This window comes from Chroicocephalus ridibundus, chromosome 1, assembly GCF_963924245.1.
Source record: "Chroicocephalus ridibundus chromosome 1, bChrRid1.1, whole genome shotgun sequence".
NCBI lineage: Eukaryota > Metazoa > Chordata > Aves > Charadriiformes > Laridae > Chroicocephalus > Chroicocephalus ridibundus.
In genome coordinates this window covers 26,273,518-26,291,157 of record NC_086284.1, presented here as the reverse complement: position 1 = coordinate 26,291,157, position 17,640 = coordinate 26,273,518, and the positions used below count along the sequence as shown (strand labels likewise).

The 17,640-nt window shown below is 49.0% G+C and overlaps 2 protein-coding genes across 14 annotated transcripts in view; one reads left to right on the top strand and one right to left on the bottom strand.

Moving 5' to 3' along the window:
• Positions 1-8,272, top strand: part of SLC7A1 (solute carrier family 7 member 1) — a 54,985-nt gene extending 46,713 nt beyond the window's left edge. For all 5 annotated transcript variants that reach the window (XM_063332087.1, XM_063332102.1, XM_063332096.1 and 2 more), the window contains 2 exons: positions 1,580-1,688; positions 2,440-8,272. In XM_063332087.1, coding sequence (XP_063188157.1) covers positions 1,580-1,688; positions 2,440-2,549 — 219 coding nt within the window. In that variant the 3' untranslated portion in view covers positions 2,550-8,272. The remainder of the gene's footprint in view (positions 1-1,579; positions 1,689-2,439) is intronic.
• A 1,044-nt stretch (positions 8,273-9,316) lies between these two features.
• Positions 9,317-17,640, bottom strand: part of MTUS2 (microtubule associated scaffold protein 2) — a 322,372-nt gene continuing 314,048 nt past the window's right edge. For 8 of the 9 annotated variants that reach the window (XM_063332005.1, XM_063332046.1, XM_063331986.1 and 5 more), the window contains one exon: positions 9,318-14,307. In XM_063332005.1, coding sequence (XP_063188075.1) covers positions 14,091-14,307 — 217 coding nt within the window. In that variant the 3' untranslated portion in view covers positions 9,318-14,090. Of the gene's footprint in view, positions 14,308-17,640 lie in introns of all 9 variants that reach the window. The other variant, XM_063332065.1, reaches the window with a different exon arrangement.

Genomic DNA, 17,640 nt, shown 5'->3' with positions numbered 1-17,640 from the left:
ATGAAGGACTCTGTTGTTTTCCTGCCCTGTCCCAGCACACCATCCTTTCTACGTAAAACAAACACCGGGATGGGGTTTTTTTTCCCCACTATAATCCTGCAAGTCATGTTTATCGTACTGTTTTGAGGTTATTTCCCCAATTTATTAGTTTTGGATTCTAATCCCATCCTCCAAACTGCTCTAATTTTGACTGCTCTTCAATTACAGTTTTTCAGTAAATTCTCTAATTTTAGTAATTTAATCCAATCAGAGTTGCCCAGTGTAATGTTTGCAGCTCATCATGGGGTTATTGTCTCAGAAGTGGACACAGAATGTCCAGGAGCAAAAAACTTCAGAATTGTCGTCTAGACTGTATTTTCTGAACTTGCTTCTGAGATCTCTTTGCCTTACACTCAGGATATTTTACCTCCTTTTTTTTTTACCTCAGCCACTACACTGTCTGAGAAAAAAAAATTAGATCTGTCACTGCTAAATCTGCAATGGCTGTTTCTTATCTCCTCTTTGTCCTTTAGACATTTACAACGTGACTGTCTAGTGATTTTTCTCCAAAGTCTCTGGGAATCCAAGGCTGAGTGGTTTGTTCCCCAGTTGTTTTTCTGTATTTCTTTTTAATAGGTAATTTGTTTCCCTTCTCCAGTCTTTAGAGACCTTACTGACCTACCAAGAGCTCTCAGAGATGCCTATTAATAGTTCAGAGATCACTTCTGCAATCTCTGGGTACATAACTCACCCCTCTAGGGAAATCTCATTTGTCCCTACTGACTTGAGAAAGCCTAATTTAGAAAAATATTCTTCTTCCGTTTTCTAATTTGTGTGTCCATCTCGGTTCCCTAATGATGTGAACAGCTGCTCACCATAAATATTTTTTTGGTGAAGCTTAAATCAAGAAAGGCCTACAACATGTCATCCCGCTTCTTTTTGTAAATCTCCTTTTTCCTTAGGATTGACGTTTGCTTTCCTCTTAGTTCCACCGTATTCACAAACCTACTGTTAAAAGTTATCCTTTCTGATTTTGTCTTTACATGCCTGTGCTATTTCTTTACATTCTGATTTTTGCATTTTGGCTTTACTGTCTCATTCTTCTTTGTATCTCAGATCATTGAGGCATTCTTGGTACAGCTGCACTCCTCTCTTACAATATCTCCTGGGTTTTTTTTTTGCTCTGGGATAACTTGCTCTATATTGCTTAATTACCGTGGTACCTGCTGGATGAAGTTCCTCAGGTCCCTCCTCTGACATTCCCCTTACTTTCTTCTCCTGGTCTTCAGTAGGTGCCTATCATGATGCAGTCCTCGGTCCTCTTCTCTCCTTTCCCCCACAAGTGTTTAGTATTGCTGCTAAAATTTGCCTCTTGCCTCCTTCCAGACCACAAAACAAGGACAACCGTTCTTAACGCAGGTGAACATCCCTCTCCCACGGTAGATTGATGTCCTCCGTTTTGGTCTAACCTTGCCTTTTCTCAGGTCTGGCAGCTGAAGAGTTGGTAACAGCCATCATGTCCTGTTTACAAGGGATGCGATGTTTTTGCCTGCCTGTTGATCTGCCCTGTGGATGTAACGTATCCCTCTTTCTTTTTCAGGTACCTCTTTTGCCTCTTCTTCCTGTTGTGAGTATTTTTGTGAATGTTTACCTCATGATGCAGCTAGACGTGGGCACATGGATACGGTTTGCAGTCTGGATGGTCATAGGTGAGTTTGAGAGAGTAAAAGAGTTGCCTATGCTCAAAGTTACTAGATTGTGTTAACCCTAAATTTATTGTAGCCTTCCAGGGAGGGGTTCTTGCATCATCATCATCCTTGGGCAACCTCGGTGACTTAACTGAAGCCATTTTGGCAGTGTGTCTCAAGCCTTTTTTTAAATTCAAGGGTTGTGAAGCCTTTGTAAGGACAAAACAACAGCACATGACCATCTTATGGGTCCTGTTGACAACAAGAAACCATGCAATGTTTCTGGTTGGCTGGCCTTGAACTGCAGTCCAGGTGGTGGGGCTTGTGCTTCTGGAGCTGAAGGAGCCGAGCTGCATGCCAAGGAGCTCCCAGTAGCCACATGGAGAAGGCTGAATTGCCTGAAATGCCCAGGGAATTTGTTACGATGAAAACAAGTAAGATTAGCGCTAGTTGTGGATGTATTTTACTGAGACGGAAGCTGTAGGTACACAAATAGAGAAAGCTCTTAGCAGAATGATCCACAATGAACTCACTAAAAGCATGAGAAGTTTATTGTATAATCCGCCCCCCATTTGGGGCCTGGATAGATTGTCTTTTAAAGGCTGATGCCTGTGGTAGTGGCTTTTTTCTAAGGAAGGTGGTGGCTGTCTGCTAGAAGCTAGCTCTCAGGATGGCTGGGCTTATGCCCGGTGTGACCTGTGTCAGGCGGTGTGAGTAGGGGTTTCTCTTTCCTTCCAGAGCTAACAGTGCCCTTTCCCCTTGGCTTCCTCAGGCTTTATCATCTACTTTACCTATGGAATATGGCACAGCGTGGAAGCCACCTATGCGGCCTCAGCAGATGCGGAGAGAAACACGGACGCTGGTTCGGACAGCTGTAAATGACTGCACGTTTGGCTTACGGGCAACTGGGGAATGGCTGCAGTGAAGGAGGCGTTGCAGTGGGGATCCTGAACCAGGCTACATCTGGTTAATCAGTAATGCAGGAATAAGGAAGCATAATGTGGGACTCCCCAGCCCTGTTGCTGCAGCTTGCAGTTTGCTTAGTAGCACAGTTAAAAGGGATCACAAGGAGAAAAAGCCACACCTCTGGCATACTCCCAGCAACACTGTCAGCTAATCTGGGGCTATGCCCTTCCCTTCCTCCCTCTTTTTTTTTTCCCCTCCAGTGTGTAGAAAGAAAACTGCTTCTGTGTGCCAGTTAACCTTAAATGCTGCTATGAAACTAGGCCTCACAAAGGTCTTTCTTTCACTAGCCCCGGGAATTACCTCCCCACAGAGACTCTACCTGATTATAGATGGAGCAGATTTTGCAGTGCTACTGTCAGGCTTAGACCAGATCCGTCCTTCACCCGATGTGAGCTGTACCCCACATATACGCACAAAACAAGGCTCTTGCCAAACACCATCTTTCACCTGGTTAAGAAAGCACCTGCAAGGCTTGCATTTTTTAAAGTATCAGGTCTCATAGTTTTTGTTGTATTTAACTTTTTTTTAACTATGTACTCATATGCTTTAAAGCGCACCGCTGCTGTGAAATGTTGGGAGGGTTTGTAGTTGCTGCACATCGGGTGAATGGTCATTTGCCAGCGCGCAGGTAACGCCAGCAGATGTTTCTGCTGACTATAGGCTCAGCAGAGGGACTGCCAGGTTTAGCCATAAAACTCTTTGTTGCAAGTACTTGAATGGCTTGGGAATGGGTTCTCCAAAGAGCCGTCCTACCTCGTTGCTTCTTAAATCACCAGTGGTGTGGCTGCAGTGGTGGGGTGGCTAGCAGAAGTGAGCCCAGCTCTGACAACAAGCAGGGCCCTGTTTTCCCCTCCCCGCATCAGTTTTGTGTGCTGGACGTGTGGCATTAGCAAAAGATTTGTCTGTGAGACTTTGCTTTGGTGTTGGCAGGTGGAGTGTGTTTCTGCCCTGGGAAGGGGAAGCACAGGAGGATCCTCAGGGGCTTGAACTTCATCCGTGAGCAGTGCCTGGTGTCTGCCTCCTGCCCAGGGGAGGGTTGTGGGGGTGTGTAGGGGCTTCTTGGTCTCAGTGGTCCCAGTAGAGCTTGCAGCCCAGAAAACACTGCTAAGCTCTAGGGCCTGGCTTGCCGAGAGGAGTTTTCCCTTTGGGGCTAGAGATCATCTCCAGTGCCTGGCCATCGTGAAAGGTGGGAGATTGAGTTGCGACCAGCGTCTGCGGTTGGTTGGCAATTGCAGGTAGAGCCTTGTTTTTGCTGTAAGATTAATTAATTTTATTGTTATTTTTTAATTCTCTGTACTAGCTTTCCCCAGCCAAAAAAGGCTTGTTAAAACATCAGGAAGGTGGACCATGCCCATGTATGCCACTGATTTAAATTCACACTTAAGCTTGTATTGAAAAACAAATCATAGAATCATGGAATGGTTGGGTTGGAAGGGACCTTTGAAGATCATCTAGTCCAGCCTCCCTGCCATGGGCAGGGTCATCTTTCACTAGATCATGTTGCTCAAAGCCCTGTCCAACCTGACCTCAAACACTTCCAGGGATGGGGCATCCCAAATAGATACTGCAGAAGTCCCCTCTCCTGACCTGAGTGGATGCTGTCCTAGGTTTCCTCCGTGCTACTGCCTCTGAACACCGGACAATCTTTAATCTATTTGTCAGTGTGGCTCTCACTGACAAAGGGATGGGCTCTTTTCCCCATCATTCAGTTGGAGAACTGAAGAACAGACCCCTGCATGACTTGACCAGGGTCTCACCAGGCATCTGGTGCAGCAGAAAAGGGAACCAGACCATCTCCTGGATTACATGGCCAGACTGTGGACCATCTCTCACAGGTGTCCAAGAGAGACTTTATAGCCTTTCTGCCTGCTGAGGAGTTTTAATCTTGACCTTCTAGTACACCGAGAGGCTCTTCTTGCCAGGGTTGGAACTGGAGGAAGTGAAGGCAACGTGTGTGTGCGTTGCCTCCCGAGTATATTCCAGGGTGCATTTCGAGTGCAGTTCCCCCCTCAAAATGAAGTCAGGGTCTGCTCCAGTTGCTGGGTCTTGACCATCTGCCAAGCCTTTGCTCCTCGTGCATTTACAAAGTTTTACTCAGGCAGGGAGAGAGGGATGTCAAAATTAACAGACACTGGGTTGAGGTCTATTTTGTTCAAACACAGGCAAGCTCTACACGCTCCACAGCCTCCCAAAAAGCACTGAAGAGGTGGTGGGAGGGGGAGAAAGTGTAAACTCAGAGGGAAGCAAAGTTTCCCGTTGTACCAAAAATGTAAGGATGTTTTTCCCTACCTTGGGTACCAGCCTCTGAGCGATTAAGACATTGAGCAATGACCGTTTGGAGGTGAATTCTAACTGGAAGTGTGTTTCCAAAGAAAATTATTTAAAAATATGCAGATTTCTTGCTGCATGTAACTTTTTTTAATATATTAATGTTAACTTATTTTTGTTGTCTACTTAGGGATCTATTCTGGTACTTACATTCCATACTTTATTTCAGCTTCTGTGGCATATACCAGCAGCACGTAGAAGAAGGAAAAGTCCTAATGGGGGTCATTTTTCTTCAGTTGCTTTTTTCCTGAGTAGGTTCATAGCAAAACCTTTCCGTGTCACCAGATTTGACATTTAAATGTGCCATCATCTGTACCACCCCCAGAGCCACCCAAATTTGCGAGTGGAGGTGAGGTTCTTTAGTGCCTCCCCATCTCCCACTCCTCCATCGTGACTTCTTCAACCCATCAGTTCCCTGGTGGTGGGAGTTGTCGTTCCTTTTGCTGTTTGTTGCTACTCGCCAGATACAAGGTGGTGAAGGGAACCTGCAGCCCTGCGCAGTGACCGGGAAGCGTAGGTGTCTCCCTGGCTCTGTGCCTACCTGATTCCCCCATGTCTAGCTGGATCTGGGGACCTCCTGGCCTCCTCTTCGCGTGACTTGACCCAGGGAGTGGAACAGTGGGGAGGTGATGAGTTAGACACAGCTGGTTACTCCTGCCCCATCCCCTCCTGGCTGCATCCACCCCTTGCTTCTACGTTTTGTAAGCTGAAAGGCAAATTTGACTGCCGCTTTCTAGGACAAAGTCAAGGACTTTGCCAAACGAGTGCGCTTTTTTTTTTTTCTTTTTTATCATCTCCTCTCCCTCCCTGCTGATGTCTGCATGTAACATAGATCAAGCCAGGTATCTTTGAAGACATGCAACTGCTGCTATGACCTTGCTGTTGTGGATGATATGCCTTCCTTCATTTGAGCTTTTCTTTGTAAATAGTTCAATCATTATTTTATTGTAAGAATATTTTGTACAGATGCAGAGCATTTTGCTGTATGAAGAGGTGGGAATGGAGAAGCGATGCCGTTGCTCGGCCTGAGAATAGGTCCTTTTCTGCCAAAGCTGAGAGACGTAGTAAAAATGGCTTGCCTGATCTTTCGGGGCAGGCTCTGGCCCGAAGGACTGACCTTATTTTAGCGTGTTTGGTTGCTTCCAGCCTGCTCGCGTGGGAGGAACCCTCCGGCAAAGCTCTTGGGAGGGTCCTACCAACTGCTGGTGTGTGGAGGTGTGCAGTGCCGAGGCTGGGGCGTGCAGTTATATGGCTAATCCGGACACATAGCCAGCCAGCCGTTCTCAATGGAAAACTGGTGTCTAAACAGCTCCCCCCGCCCCCCCCCCCCCCATAAAGAAAAAGAATTGTTTTCTGCAAAAACTACTAGCTTTTGCTTATTTGCTTACAACTTTCATTCTTTGGTCACTGAAAATCATTACTGTCTGGGTTTCGGCTTCGTTTCGCCCTTTTCCCATCCCTCTGGATGTAGTTTGCCGCTGGTTCGGGCAGCGAGTGCCCGTGCTGGGTGTTGGGCAGCTCTGTCGGACACACCAGCCCCAGCCGGGCATGGCGGGGGCCAGGCTGGGCTGCAGGCAAAGTGCTGATGGTTCGGAGCCGTTTGTGCTTAGTCGCTGCAAGGGGACCACGCTGGTGAAAGCATGGCTGGTGCTGACACCAGGCGTTGCTGTTTTATCGCCAGGGTTTTGGACGGGTGCAGTTTTAGCTGGCAGCGCTTGCTGTGGGCACTCTCACCCATCGTCCGTCCCAGGTGAAACCAAGCTCCTGTTCATGGTGTACAGAGGGAGCCTCTCGCTGCCCGCTGCCTCCGATCCTACAGACTTGGAGACCAGAAGGCAATATGATAGGATATGATGTTTATATTTTGTAAAATCTGCTTCTTTAGCAATTGCATTTTACATCCTAATGAATTCCAATGGGATTTCATAAATTCCCGTCCCCTGAAAGCCCCATACAAGTGAGCGTTGCTGTCACCTGCCCAAGGGAATAAGGGCGACAGGCAGGTCAGGCGGGCTGGGGGGACTTGCTTTGAAGGGGAGGAGGAGGAGTGCTGCTGGTTCTCATGCAGAAGGCTGCCCTGCATTCCCTCCCCTGCATGCGCGCCCCTTGGCACCCTCCCCTTTCGAAGGAAGTCTCTTCCCTCTGGCAGAAAAAGCATCTCTCTTTCTAAAACCTTGTGACATCCACTGGGCCTGACTTTACCGGGAGGTTCCGTTTCTTCCTTCTCCTTACCAAAAAATTGCACTTGTTCAAGGCTACATCTGTGTACACAGGGAACCAACACACGCCACCTCCCCTTTCCACAGGGCCGTCCGCCTGATCTGTGCATCCCAAAAGGGAGATGAAGGCAAAGCTGCCTTGCTGGTGCCATCAGTTGCTCTGCCCACAGCCATTTGCCTTGTGGTTTGTCATTCATTTCCCACTCCAGCAGCGATGCCTTCCCCATAACCCCCGCCCCGGGCTGCCTTACGCTCTGTGTTATGGTTGCAGCTGGGGTCCCGTGGGGTGTCTGGCACCCAGCTGGAAACCCAGAAGATCCAGGAACGTCTCTGCCAGCAAGAGCCAGACCTCGATTTTTCTCAGGGTATTTGCTCCTGGCTCGTGCTCCGAGACGCGAAGTTCATCTGGGACCTGGCAGGCTCCAGCCAGCCAGAGGCACCTCTCCCTCTCCACACTGCACAGGGCGATGGTTTTGGCAGGGTGACTCATGTTTTTGGGACAACGGTCGGAAGCAAAGTGTTCCCTTGCAGCACATTGTGCCTTCCAGCTGCGCTGGGTGCAAGGAGCAGGAGGAGCCGCTGGCAGCCCGGACGCGATGTGCTCGCAAACCTAGCGTGAGTTTGGGTCATGTCAGTAAAGGGATTTTTACTGACCGAAGCCATGGAAGAGTCTGTATATTTTTATTTTTTAACTATTAAGCAAAATGTAAATACCTTTCTGTTGTCTTGTTTGATGGTCTATTTTCCTAATGATTTCTCAGAATTTCTTACAGGCGTGATAAATAGTTTTAATGCTTGTTCTGCAAACAAATCTATTTTTTATCTTTTTAATCTTTGTTTTGGTTTGATTTTTTTGTTTTGTTTTGGTTTTTTTTACGGTGTCCATGTAGCGATTAAAGCCTTAAGTTTTAAAATGTGAACCTTGCCCCCAGAGCACAGCGCGGGTGCGCAGCTACTTTTTATCCTGGCGACACTGTAAATACTTCTCCCCCGGAACGACGCTTTTGGAAGTTGGAAATTCACTTGTAATTATGTGGTACAGCATTAAAACATTTTTTCTTGATACCCAAATAAATGGCGCCTATTGTTTACCCTCATTTGTAAGCCTGCCTCTGTTTTCCAGCTTGTTCCCATGTCTGATGGCTCTCCCAGTCTCTGCAGGAGAACGCTTGCTTTGGGAGCTGCTCGTGTTAACTCTGCCCCATCTTTGGGGTGGGAGAATACGTCAAGTGGGGAATTTGCCGTGGGCTGGGGTCTGCGCTGGGTGCTGAGCAGCCTGTGGCTGCTGACATGGAGGTGAGTCTCTCCCTCTCTTGTAGCACCAGTTCAGGTATTAGGTGGGACTTCAGGAACCTGCAAAGTTAGCCTAAAATTTACCCAGGTGTTGTAAATTTTGCTGGCATTGCAAAATTTGGTTGTCTCGGGAGATTAGGACGCTGTAATGTATGAGGAGCTGTGCTGGTGGGGTTTTCCAGGGCAGGGTCTGCAGGACAACAATGAAGCCACCAGGCAGGAGCAGTCTGTCCCCTGCCACCGCCCGCATCACTTGCAGCCTGCGTGTGTGTCCCGCGATGCATGAGGCAGTGGCCCCAGGAACACCGCTTTCCTTCTCCTCCCAGTCGTGGTCCTTCACGGCTTCGTCTGTGCTAAGGGAGCCAGGGGCCTGGTAGGAAATCTTTCACAAGGACGTTAGCGGGCCCATTCCTGAGGTGGGATGTGCCCTGTCCCCTTCTCAATCCTTGTGGCAAAGCCTGAGGAACGGGGTGTCCTCAGTGGGAGGGCAGGGCCAGGGGAAGGGCTGTTGAAATGTGGGTGACCGGCACAGTGCTGAGCGTGCGTCTTGCTGCTGTGCCTGAACCACCGGCAGAAAATGTTCCCCTTACCACGTGCTGAAGCACGACACCTTAATAAAAGCATCGCAGACCACGATCCCAGGTCTCCCAGGAGCCCCAGTTGCGTTGGAAGCGCCCTTAGAAAATGAATTCATGGGATTTTTGATCTAATTTATAGCACGTAAACCAGAGTCAGGTAACCCAACCACCCAGCCCCGCTGCCAGGAGGCTCAGTGGCTGTCTGGCTTTGGCCTCTACTGTCACAGGGTAACTCTCTAATGGGGTTTTGCTTTGTTTTCCATTTACTCCCGCTCCTGTGTGCACAGACATACAGAAAACACGGCAGGACACGCTGGTTCCTATGCGTCGGCCCCCATGTGCGCTGGCGCATGTATTTATTATCAGGAATATATTACACTTATCTGTACATCATAACCGAAATAATACAAACTCTTCCTGTAATCATTAGCCACATAGTAAACGGGACCACAGAACTCCTGCTGCATGGGAAACTGTACAGAGGCTCCTCAGCGTGTCCATGGGACACAACCACCATCAGTGCAGAGACGTAAAATACCTGATTTTTGCACTTGATAGTTTTTCCTTTCCTCCCCACCGCCCGCCCCCACCGCAAGACTTTGCCGCTGGCCGAGATAACCCCTCGGAGCCGGCGGCCACGGGAGTTGTTGTCCCAATGAGGCCAAACAGCGCTTTCCTGCAGAAAAACAGAGATTTCCTGCAGCTTTTCCAGCTCTCCGTGCCCCCCGCTCTCCGCTGGGTCTCCTGCTGTCCCACTGCTGTCACCTGCTCCTGGTGCCAATCTCTGGGCCTCCTTCAGAGCAACTATAAGCTGGTTTTATTGCCGCTGCATTGAATAAAGATTAACCAAATCAAACGTTCTCCTTTTCAAAAGCATAAGGGCAATAAAACCCAGCTCGGCGCTGGCTATGTTCCCTCTGCTGCCAAGGGCCGCCCTACCCTGCAAAACAGGAAAGCCACCGCAGTGGCCACGGTGTTTGGGAAGTGTCCAGCCCCCCAGAAGCAAAAGCTTCCCCTTGCTCATCTTTGAGCAGGGATGGCTGGGGAGCAAGGACTAGAGAAGTGGCTCCCACACCGCTGGGAATGCCAAGCTCACCGTGCAGGGTCACAGCTCCCTGGCGAGAGCCGGCGTCACCGGCTTGGCCGCATGCTTGGAGGGTCTTCATTCCCCTTCACACCTACTCTGGCATGCAGAGGCAAGGAGGGACAGGAGAGAGGAAGAGCAGGAAAAAAAGGAATGACCTTTTTGGGGGGAAAAAAGTCCACGTTTCTGGGCTTGCACCAGAAGGAACCACTCTTCGCGCCCACCGCAGCGATGGGTTTCTGGGTCCCCACTGGTCAGGCAAAACTTCCTGCAGCTTTGCTAGCCGTCGGGTAGGCCCCAGAGGCCGTGCCAAGGAAGAACCCAGTGAGAGGCAGGATTGGGAGGCAAAAATCAGATGGGAAAGGGATTGGTAATGATACCAAACGATGGTGGAGCTGGGATCGGTCCCAGCTTTCCCACCATAAAAGCCCCACTCCCAATTCACTGCTGGAAGCATCTCTTGCATATGAATTTAAACTAACAAAGTGATAAGGAAAGCACCAGAAATTAGAGGGAAAGAATGAATAAATTAAAAAAGGACGGGCTCAGAGAGCCCATCAATATGCTCTAGTGTGTTTAGCATGGAAAAGCTCATATTAGCATCACGGTAACAACTCTGGTTGTATCGTCTCACCCATTTTTCAGAAGGGTAAAAAGGAGGCCCCTAGAAACTACCAACAAGTCCGCCTGACTAATCTGGTGGTCCTCTGTGATGGAGTGACTGTGTTGGTGGATAAGGGAAGAGCAACTGATACCATCTACGTGGACTTCTGCAAGGTCTTTGATACAGTCCCACACAACATCCTCGTCGCTAAACTGGACAGATATGGGTTTGATGGATGGGCGTTGGATATGGAATTGGCTGGATGGCTGCATCCAGAGACTTGCAGTCAAGTGCTCTATGTCCAAATGGAGATTGGTAACAAGTGGTGTCCCTCAGGGGTCTGTGCTGGGACAAGTACTGTTTAATATCTCTACTAATGACATAGGCAGTGGGATCGAGTGCACCCTCAGCGAATTTGCAGATGACACCAAGCCAAGTGGTGCAGTTGATACGCTAGAGGGAAGGGATGCCATCCAGGGGCACCTGGACAAGCCTGAGAAGTGCGCCCACGTGAACATCATGAGGTTTAACAAAGCCAAGTGCAGAGTCCTGCATCTGGGTTGGGTAAATCCCCGGTATCGATACAGGCTGGGGGACGAAGGGAGTGAGAGCAGGTCTGCTAAGAAGGACTTGGGGACACTGGTGGATGAATAATCAGACATGAGCCAGAAATGTGCGCTCGCAGCCCAGAAGGTCAACTGTGTTCTGGGCTGCATCAAAAGAAGCGTGGCCAGCAGGTCGAGGGAGGTGATTCTGCCCCTCTACTCTGTTCTGGTGAGACCCCACCTGGAGTACTGTGTCCAGATCTGGGGCCCCCAGCACGGGAAAGACATGGACCTGTTGGAATAAGTACAGAGGAGGGTCACAAAAATGATCCGAGGGCTGGAGCACCTCTCCAATGAGGACAGACTGAGAGAGCTGGGGTTGTTCAGCCTGGAGAAGAGAAGGCTGCGGGGAGACCTTATAGCAGCCTTCCAGTACCTAAAGGGGCCTTGTAAGAAAGATGGAGAGAGACCTTTCACCAGGGCCTGTAGTGACAGGACAAGGAGTAACGGCTTTAAACTAAAAGATGGTAGACTTAAATTGGACATAAGGAAGAAATTCTTTATTGTGAGGGCAGTGAGACACTGGAACAGGTTGCCCAGAGAAGTTGTGGATGCCCCATCCCTGGAAGTGTTCAAGGCCAGGCTGGATGGGGCTTTGAGAAACATGATCTATTGAAAGATGTCCCTGCCCATGGCAGGGGGGTTGCACTAGGTGATCTTTAAGGTCCCTTCCAACCCAAACCATTCTATGATCCTGTGATCTCATTGTTTCAGAATTGTTTGGGCAGACTGCAACATGACAATGCAGTAGGTATTGCAGATACCTGTGCATTTAGCAAGTATGAAAGTGATTAAGGTTGTACTTGGCAAGGAGGGGCTTTGTGTGCCTGTGTGTGTTGGGTGCCTGTCCTACTTTCAGGTTGTACTCGCTGGACACACTAAAATCTAGTAATGCACTTCAACAGTAGTAGTTGGTGTGGCAGGATCTATTCTAACAAGATGCTCAATTTATCACAGTATCATGCAAAAGCTGCTACAAAAATAAATTTCTCTAAAAAGGAGAAAAAAATCAATTTTTTATTTTTTTTTTTCTAGTGCTGTGGAACAGGCCACAGGCGCTTTGATGGTGATTGAAGCTGTATCTAAGCTGCGGTCTGTGAATCCTGAGTACTTCCCAGGAAAGCTGAAGCACAGCTCCCATCCGAGCAGAGCCGGGTAGGAGCGCCGCCCTCCCCGCTGTGCTCCTGCACCCCGGGGATTCTCTGCACGTACCGTCTCTCGCTTACTTTGACCCCGGTGCTCAGAGCAGGAATGCACGCAGGCTCTTTGCCCCAAGCTGGGTAGAAAAGCATCCCACAGATCTCCCTTTTTTCAAAAAAAATTACGCTCAGGCATATTTTTTTTCTTGCTAGCAGTGCCCACGAGGGACCTGCAGCCCGTCCCACCCCATCCACTCCTCATCCTCGCCACCCCCTCGGGTGGGGGTCACGCCAAGCCTGGGTGAACCCCAAGCAGGGAAAGTTAAAGGTAGTTTAGCCGCTTTTTTCCATGAACCTTAAAAGTGCTCTGGAACTTTGGGTAAGCTTTAGCAATGTGAAATAATATATATATGGGGAAGGAAAGAAATTCTGACCTCATTTGCGCCCATGTAGTCCACTGGTGTTGCACCACTGTTTGGTGTTACAGATGGGAGGAACCCGGAGCCCTATCAGGTGCCCGGTATCTCATCCTAATACTGGAAACCTCTTGGCAAGCAAAGATCGAGGTTGAATAACTTACCTTCTCCTTCTTGCTTATGGGACTTTAAATAAATCAAAATGGACCGGAACCTACAACCAGAGATTTTAATTGTACCCAAACCAGGACAAGGTAAAACGAGGTAAGACCTAACTAGGATTTAAATTCACTAAAATTGAAACACGTTAACCAGTAACCTCTATCAAATTCGCTAAAAACCCTCACGTTTCTCATCTCTAGCCTATCTCCACTTACAATATCGATGCTAAGAGTTAAAAAGCAGTGAATGTATGCGTATCTTATCTGGTGGTCAATGCAAAGGTGATGGTTTCAAAGGCAGTACTGTCTCAAAATTTCAAAGTCGCTGGTGTTCATGTTACATAGAGTACCACTTGGTGGTCATTTGGAAGGCGCTTCTACTTCTGTGTAACTTTCTTCTAGATTGGGTATAAATATTCCTGGGAAGCTAAACAGAAATGCTTTTCATTTAGATACAAGTCTTAGGCACGAGTTAGAAAACTGCTGACTGTAATGAAAATATATCAGCACTTAGTAGTATCCAATAATATAAAAAAAGCAATTCAGAACATCTTCAACTACATATATATGTGTGTGCGTCTATATATAGGTATAAAGGTACAATACGTACATGTATATAAACACAGACACATATACAGAAATATTAACAGCTTGAACTGTATTTGTAACTAACCTGAAATACTGCAGCAAAAGTTCATTCTGATGAACCATTAACATAGTAGTTTCCAACTTTTGGCTCTAACCATAGTTAAAATGTTAATACACCAAGCTAAACATTTTGCTATCCTAACCTTCTGCTGTCCTAGCTTTTTGCTATCTCTTTTGCTACCCTAATCAACATGTCAGAACCAAGAGCTCCTATGTGGGGACTAGAAGAGTACCCTGCCTAGTGCAAAGCTATGCAGCTACCGAGCATGCCTGCAGCCACGAACCCTGGGCGCCTGTTGATGGTAATACTTCGCTGGATGGTAACATGTAGCAGATTGGAAATGCAGAAAAGGCAGGGGACCTTTGGGGGTCAGGCGCTGAATCATCGCCGCAAGGTTCTGACTTTTGCTGGAGAGGAGTCCTCTGATGAGCAGCGATAAAAAGAAGTGGACGATGGTGGTGGGAGTTTCACGGGGCTCACGGCATCTCCCTCCTGCAGCTTCCAGAGAAGCTCTTCGTTAGTCCTGCTCAGCTTCTTCTTCTCCTCCACTTCTTTCTCAACGTATTCTTGAAGATTAGCGTTCTCCTCTGACAGTTGCCTGGAGAGGTAAGCAGGACAACATGTAAGGTGGTGGAATTAATGCAGCCAGTTCTGCACAAGAGGCAGGGCCAGGCAGGACCCCCAGCACCTCCCTCCAACCCATCCCATCCCATCCCATCCCATCCCATCCCATCCCATCCCATCCCATCCCATCCCATCCCATCCCCTCCCGTCCCGTCCCGTCCCGTCCCGTCCCATCCCGTCGTGTCACGTCTCATTCCGTCCCTAGAATCACAGAATCATAGAATAGTTTGGGCTGAAACGGACCTTTAAAGGTCATCTAGCCCAACCCCCCTGCAACGAGCAGGGACATCTTCAACTAGATCAGGTTGCTCACAGCCCCATCCAACCTGACCTTGAATGTGTCCAGGGATGGGGCATCTACAACCTCTCCGGGCAACCTGTGCCAGTGTTTCACCACCCTCATTGTAAAAACTTTCTTCCTTATATGTAATCTGACTCTACCCTTTTTTAGTTTAAAACCATTACCCCTTGTCCTATCACAACAGGCCCCTGCTAAAAAGCTTGTCCCCATCTTTCTTATAAGCCCCCTTTAAGTACTGAAAGGCTGCAGTAAGGTCTCACCTAACCAGGTGACTGGTTTTAAAAAAGACAGGGCAGTGCAGGCAGGCTGCGGGACCTGACAGACAAGTGTTTTGGGCGTGTGCTGGCAACACCACCATCCTGGAGGATGCATGCAGGAACACCTAGCTTCTGCAGCCCCATTACGCTTGGGCAGGAGCCAGGTCCTGATGTGATCAGCCTGGGGCAGCTCTGGGCATGTATCTAAACTTGATTTACGGGCAACTTCAGATTCCATAGAAATAAACAGGGAGGCACCTAACCTCCCTCCTAGCTATTTCCAGGGTTCAGCAGCGGCTGGGTGTGGATTTTGGATGCACACATGAAATTCTGCACAACTCCTGTTCTGGGAATAGCCTGAAGCCTATAGCAGATGTCACGGACTGCTGGTCCACTCTCTTTGTGTCATCAAAAGTCTCTGAGAGGGTGGAGTTGGCATTTCTGATTTTGTTTAAAAAAACATTTTAAAAGAATTTCTGCTTTTCTAGCCTTAGCTCCTACTGAAATGGAGCTCAGGTGATCAAGAATATGTCTGTTCTCCCAGTCCCTGAAAGTTTTGAACCATGAAGCAGCGGCTAGCAGAGTCAAAGGATTAAAAGACACGAGTTGGCAAAAGTTTTCAGAAAGCTGCTTGCCTGGTAGAGGAGGAAAATCCTATTTGCAGTCCCATTGGGGAACCAGCTGTGGCATGAGCTCATGGTCTAACAGGCACGAGAAAGTCCACATGGGAGCTCACCCTGAAGAAATAACTCCATAGGAAACCTCTTGCTACACATGGAATTACTTATTTCTTTTGCAGTGTCTAACAAGACAGGCCATAAAAGTTATACACAAAGCCCAACTACATCCTTTTTCCAGCCAGAATTCACTAAGAAAAAAACCCAAATGCGTGTCTTCCCTGCCTTTGTGCAGCTCTTAGTGTGTGACTGACTGGTAAAGCTCATCTGGATACTGGGAGCAGGCGATTCACACCAGCACAGACCTCAGTGCACGGTGAAGGGCTCCGCTCCCTCCTCTGCTAAAGGCACTGCTTGGGCAGGGGGCAAGCACATCCCACGGCCCACCACCACGTATCAGCCTCCTTTACACTGGAGGTATGGCAGGATGCACGGCAGCAGCGTCCTCTGGAGCCCCTCACACAACGGACTTTGCGGCACTAACGCACGCTGCAATCTGCTGGCAGAGGTGGGCTGCACGTTGTACACGCAACCTGCAGGTAAGCAGGGAGACGTTTGAGCAGAAAAGTAGCCAGATGCCTGTGAACAGACCTTACAGCATGTGGACATGTCCTCCAGAGAGACCTGCTTTGGCACGCGGATGGAGAAAGGAGCTTATCGCACTTATTTTAGCCTCGTGCACATTGCGCTGGTAATTTACACTGTGTCACCTAAGGTGACGTGACCGGACACAGGCAGAACCACCTTCATGCCACATGGAGACAGTGGCAGCTCGCACAGCCCAGCAGTGCCGGCATCCTTTAGCAGAGACTCTGCCTTCAGCCCAGCCAACCTGCATCTGCCTCTGCTGCGCCAGGGGCAGGGAGATGGGCAGATGCAGCGCTGCTGCTTATAAAAGGCAGAGATGCCCGTTCAGCCCCTCTTCATCATTCAGACAGAAGAAGGAAGAGAGGCAATGTAAAAGCAAATGTGTTCTCACTATTGAGTTTGTATCTTGAGATATATGCTCCAATTTTAGACCTAACCTATCCCCAGCACTGCAGACTTACGATCAGACGCGTTCCTCTGCCGGCCTCCCTGCAGTTTGAGGAGCTGTAACAAATCACAGCCATAAAACCACAGAGGTCTGCAGGGGCACACTGACATGGTAGGGATGCAGGGGAAAGCACTTGAGTCGTGCCCTCAACTCATGTTAAAGCCTCTCCCAAAAGGCTGAGAGGTCAGTAGGTGCCTAGGTTATGCCAACAGAGACCAGACACCCTCCTGGTCATCTTCATCTCTAGGGTGCTGGAAACAACCATTCCTCAAACATCCCCCGTCCAGAGAACCAAGAAAATGCTGATTAATTTGGAGGGAGAATCTGAGATGTTGGGAAATCAGACGATTTAGTCAAGCACTTGGGGAAGTCCCAGCAGAGATTCTGTGGAGTTCCTGTGCCCAAAGCTGGTGCATGATCTACCTGCAAGGCTCTTCTCCCTTCCTTTGAACCTGCCCTTGGCTTATGATCGGAAATATCTCTGTAGTGCGCCCCTCAGCCCCCTGATGCCTCCAGGACCCCCATCCTGGCCGTGCTGCAAAGGCTGGCTTTGCTCTTGTCCTCATCCCTCCTGCTCCCCTCCCTCCTCTTGCTGCTGCTGGGCTGCCACGGCCGCGCGGGCTCCCAAACTGCAAATCAACAGAAATAGCTCTAATCCGCGCTGTTACCCGGCAAGGGCAGCTCCCTGAGCTCGTTCACCCTGCACTTCCCAGGCAGTGCCAGCACAACAGAAACGAGCAGCTGGGGTGGCTACCGCTGCCAGGAAAACACATGTTTTAACAACTCCAGCTTCAAAGCCCCGTCTGATGCTGTCCCCAAACTGCTACTGCTGAAAATGACTGTCCTCTAAGTTGACTTTTCAGGCCGACCTCAAATTCAGAATTTCTCCTGGTAGATGTTCTTCGAAACCAGTACCTACACAGTTACAGGCACGAAGCAAAGCGCTGCAGCCGGCTGCTGGCAGGGGGTGGAGGGTGCTATTCGCCCAGCCGAGGGCAGGGAGCTGCTGCGCAGGGAGACACCAAGCACCGAACCA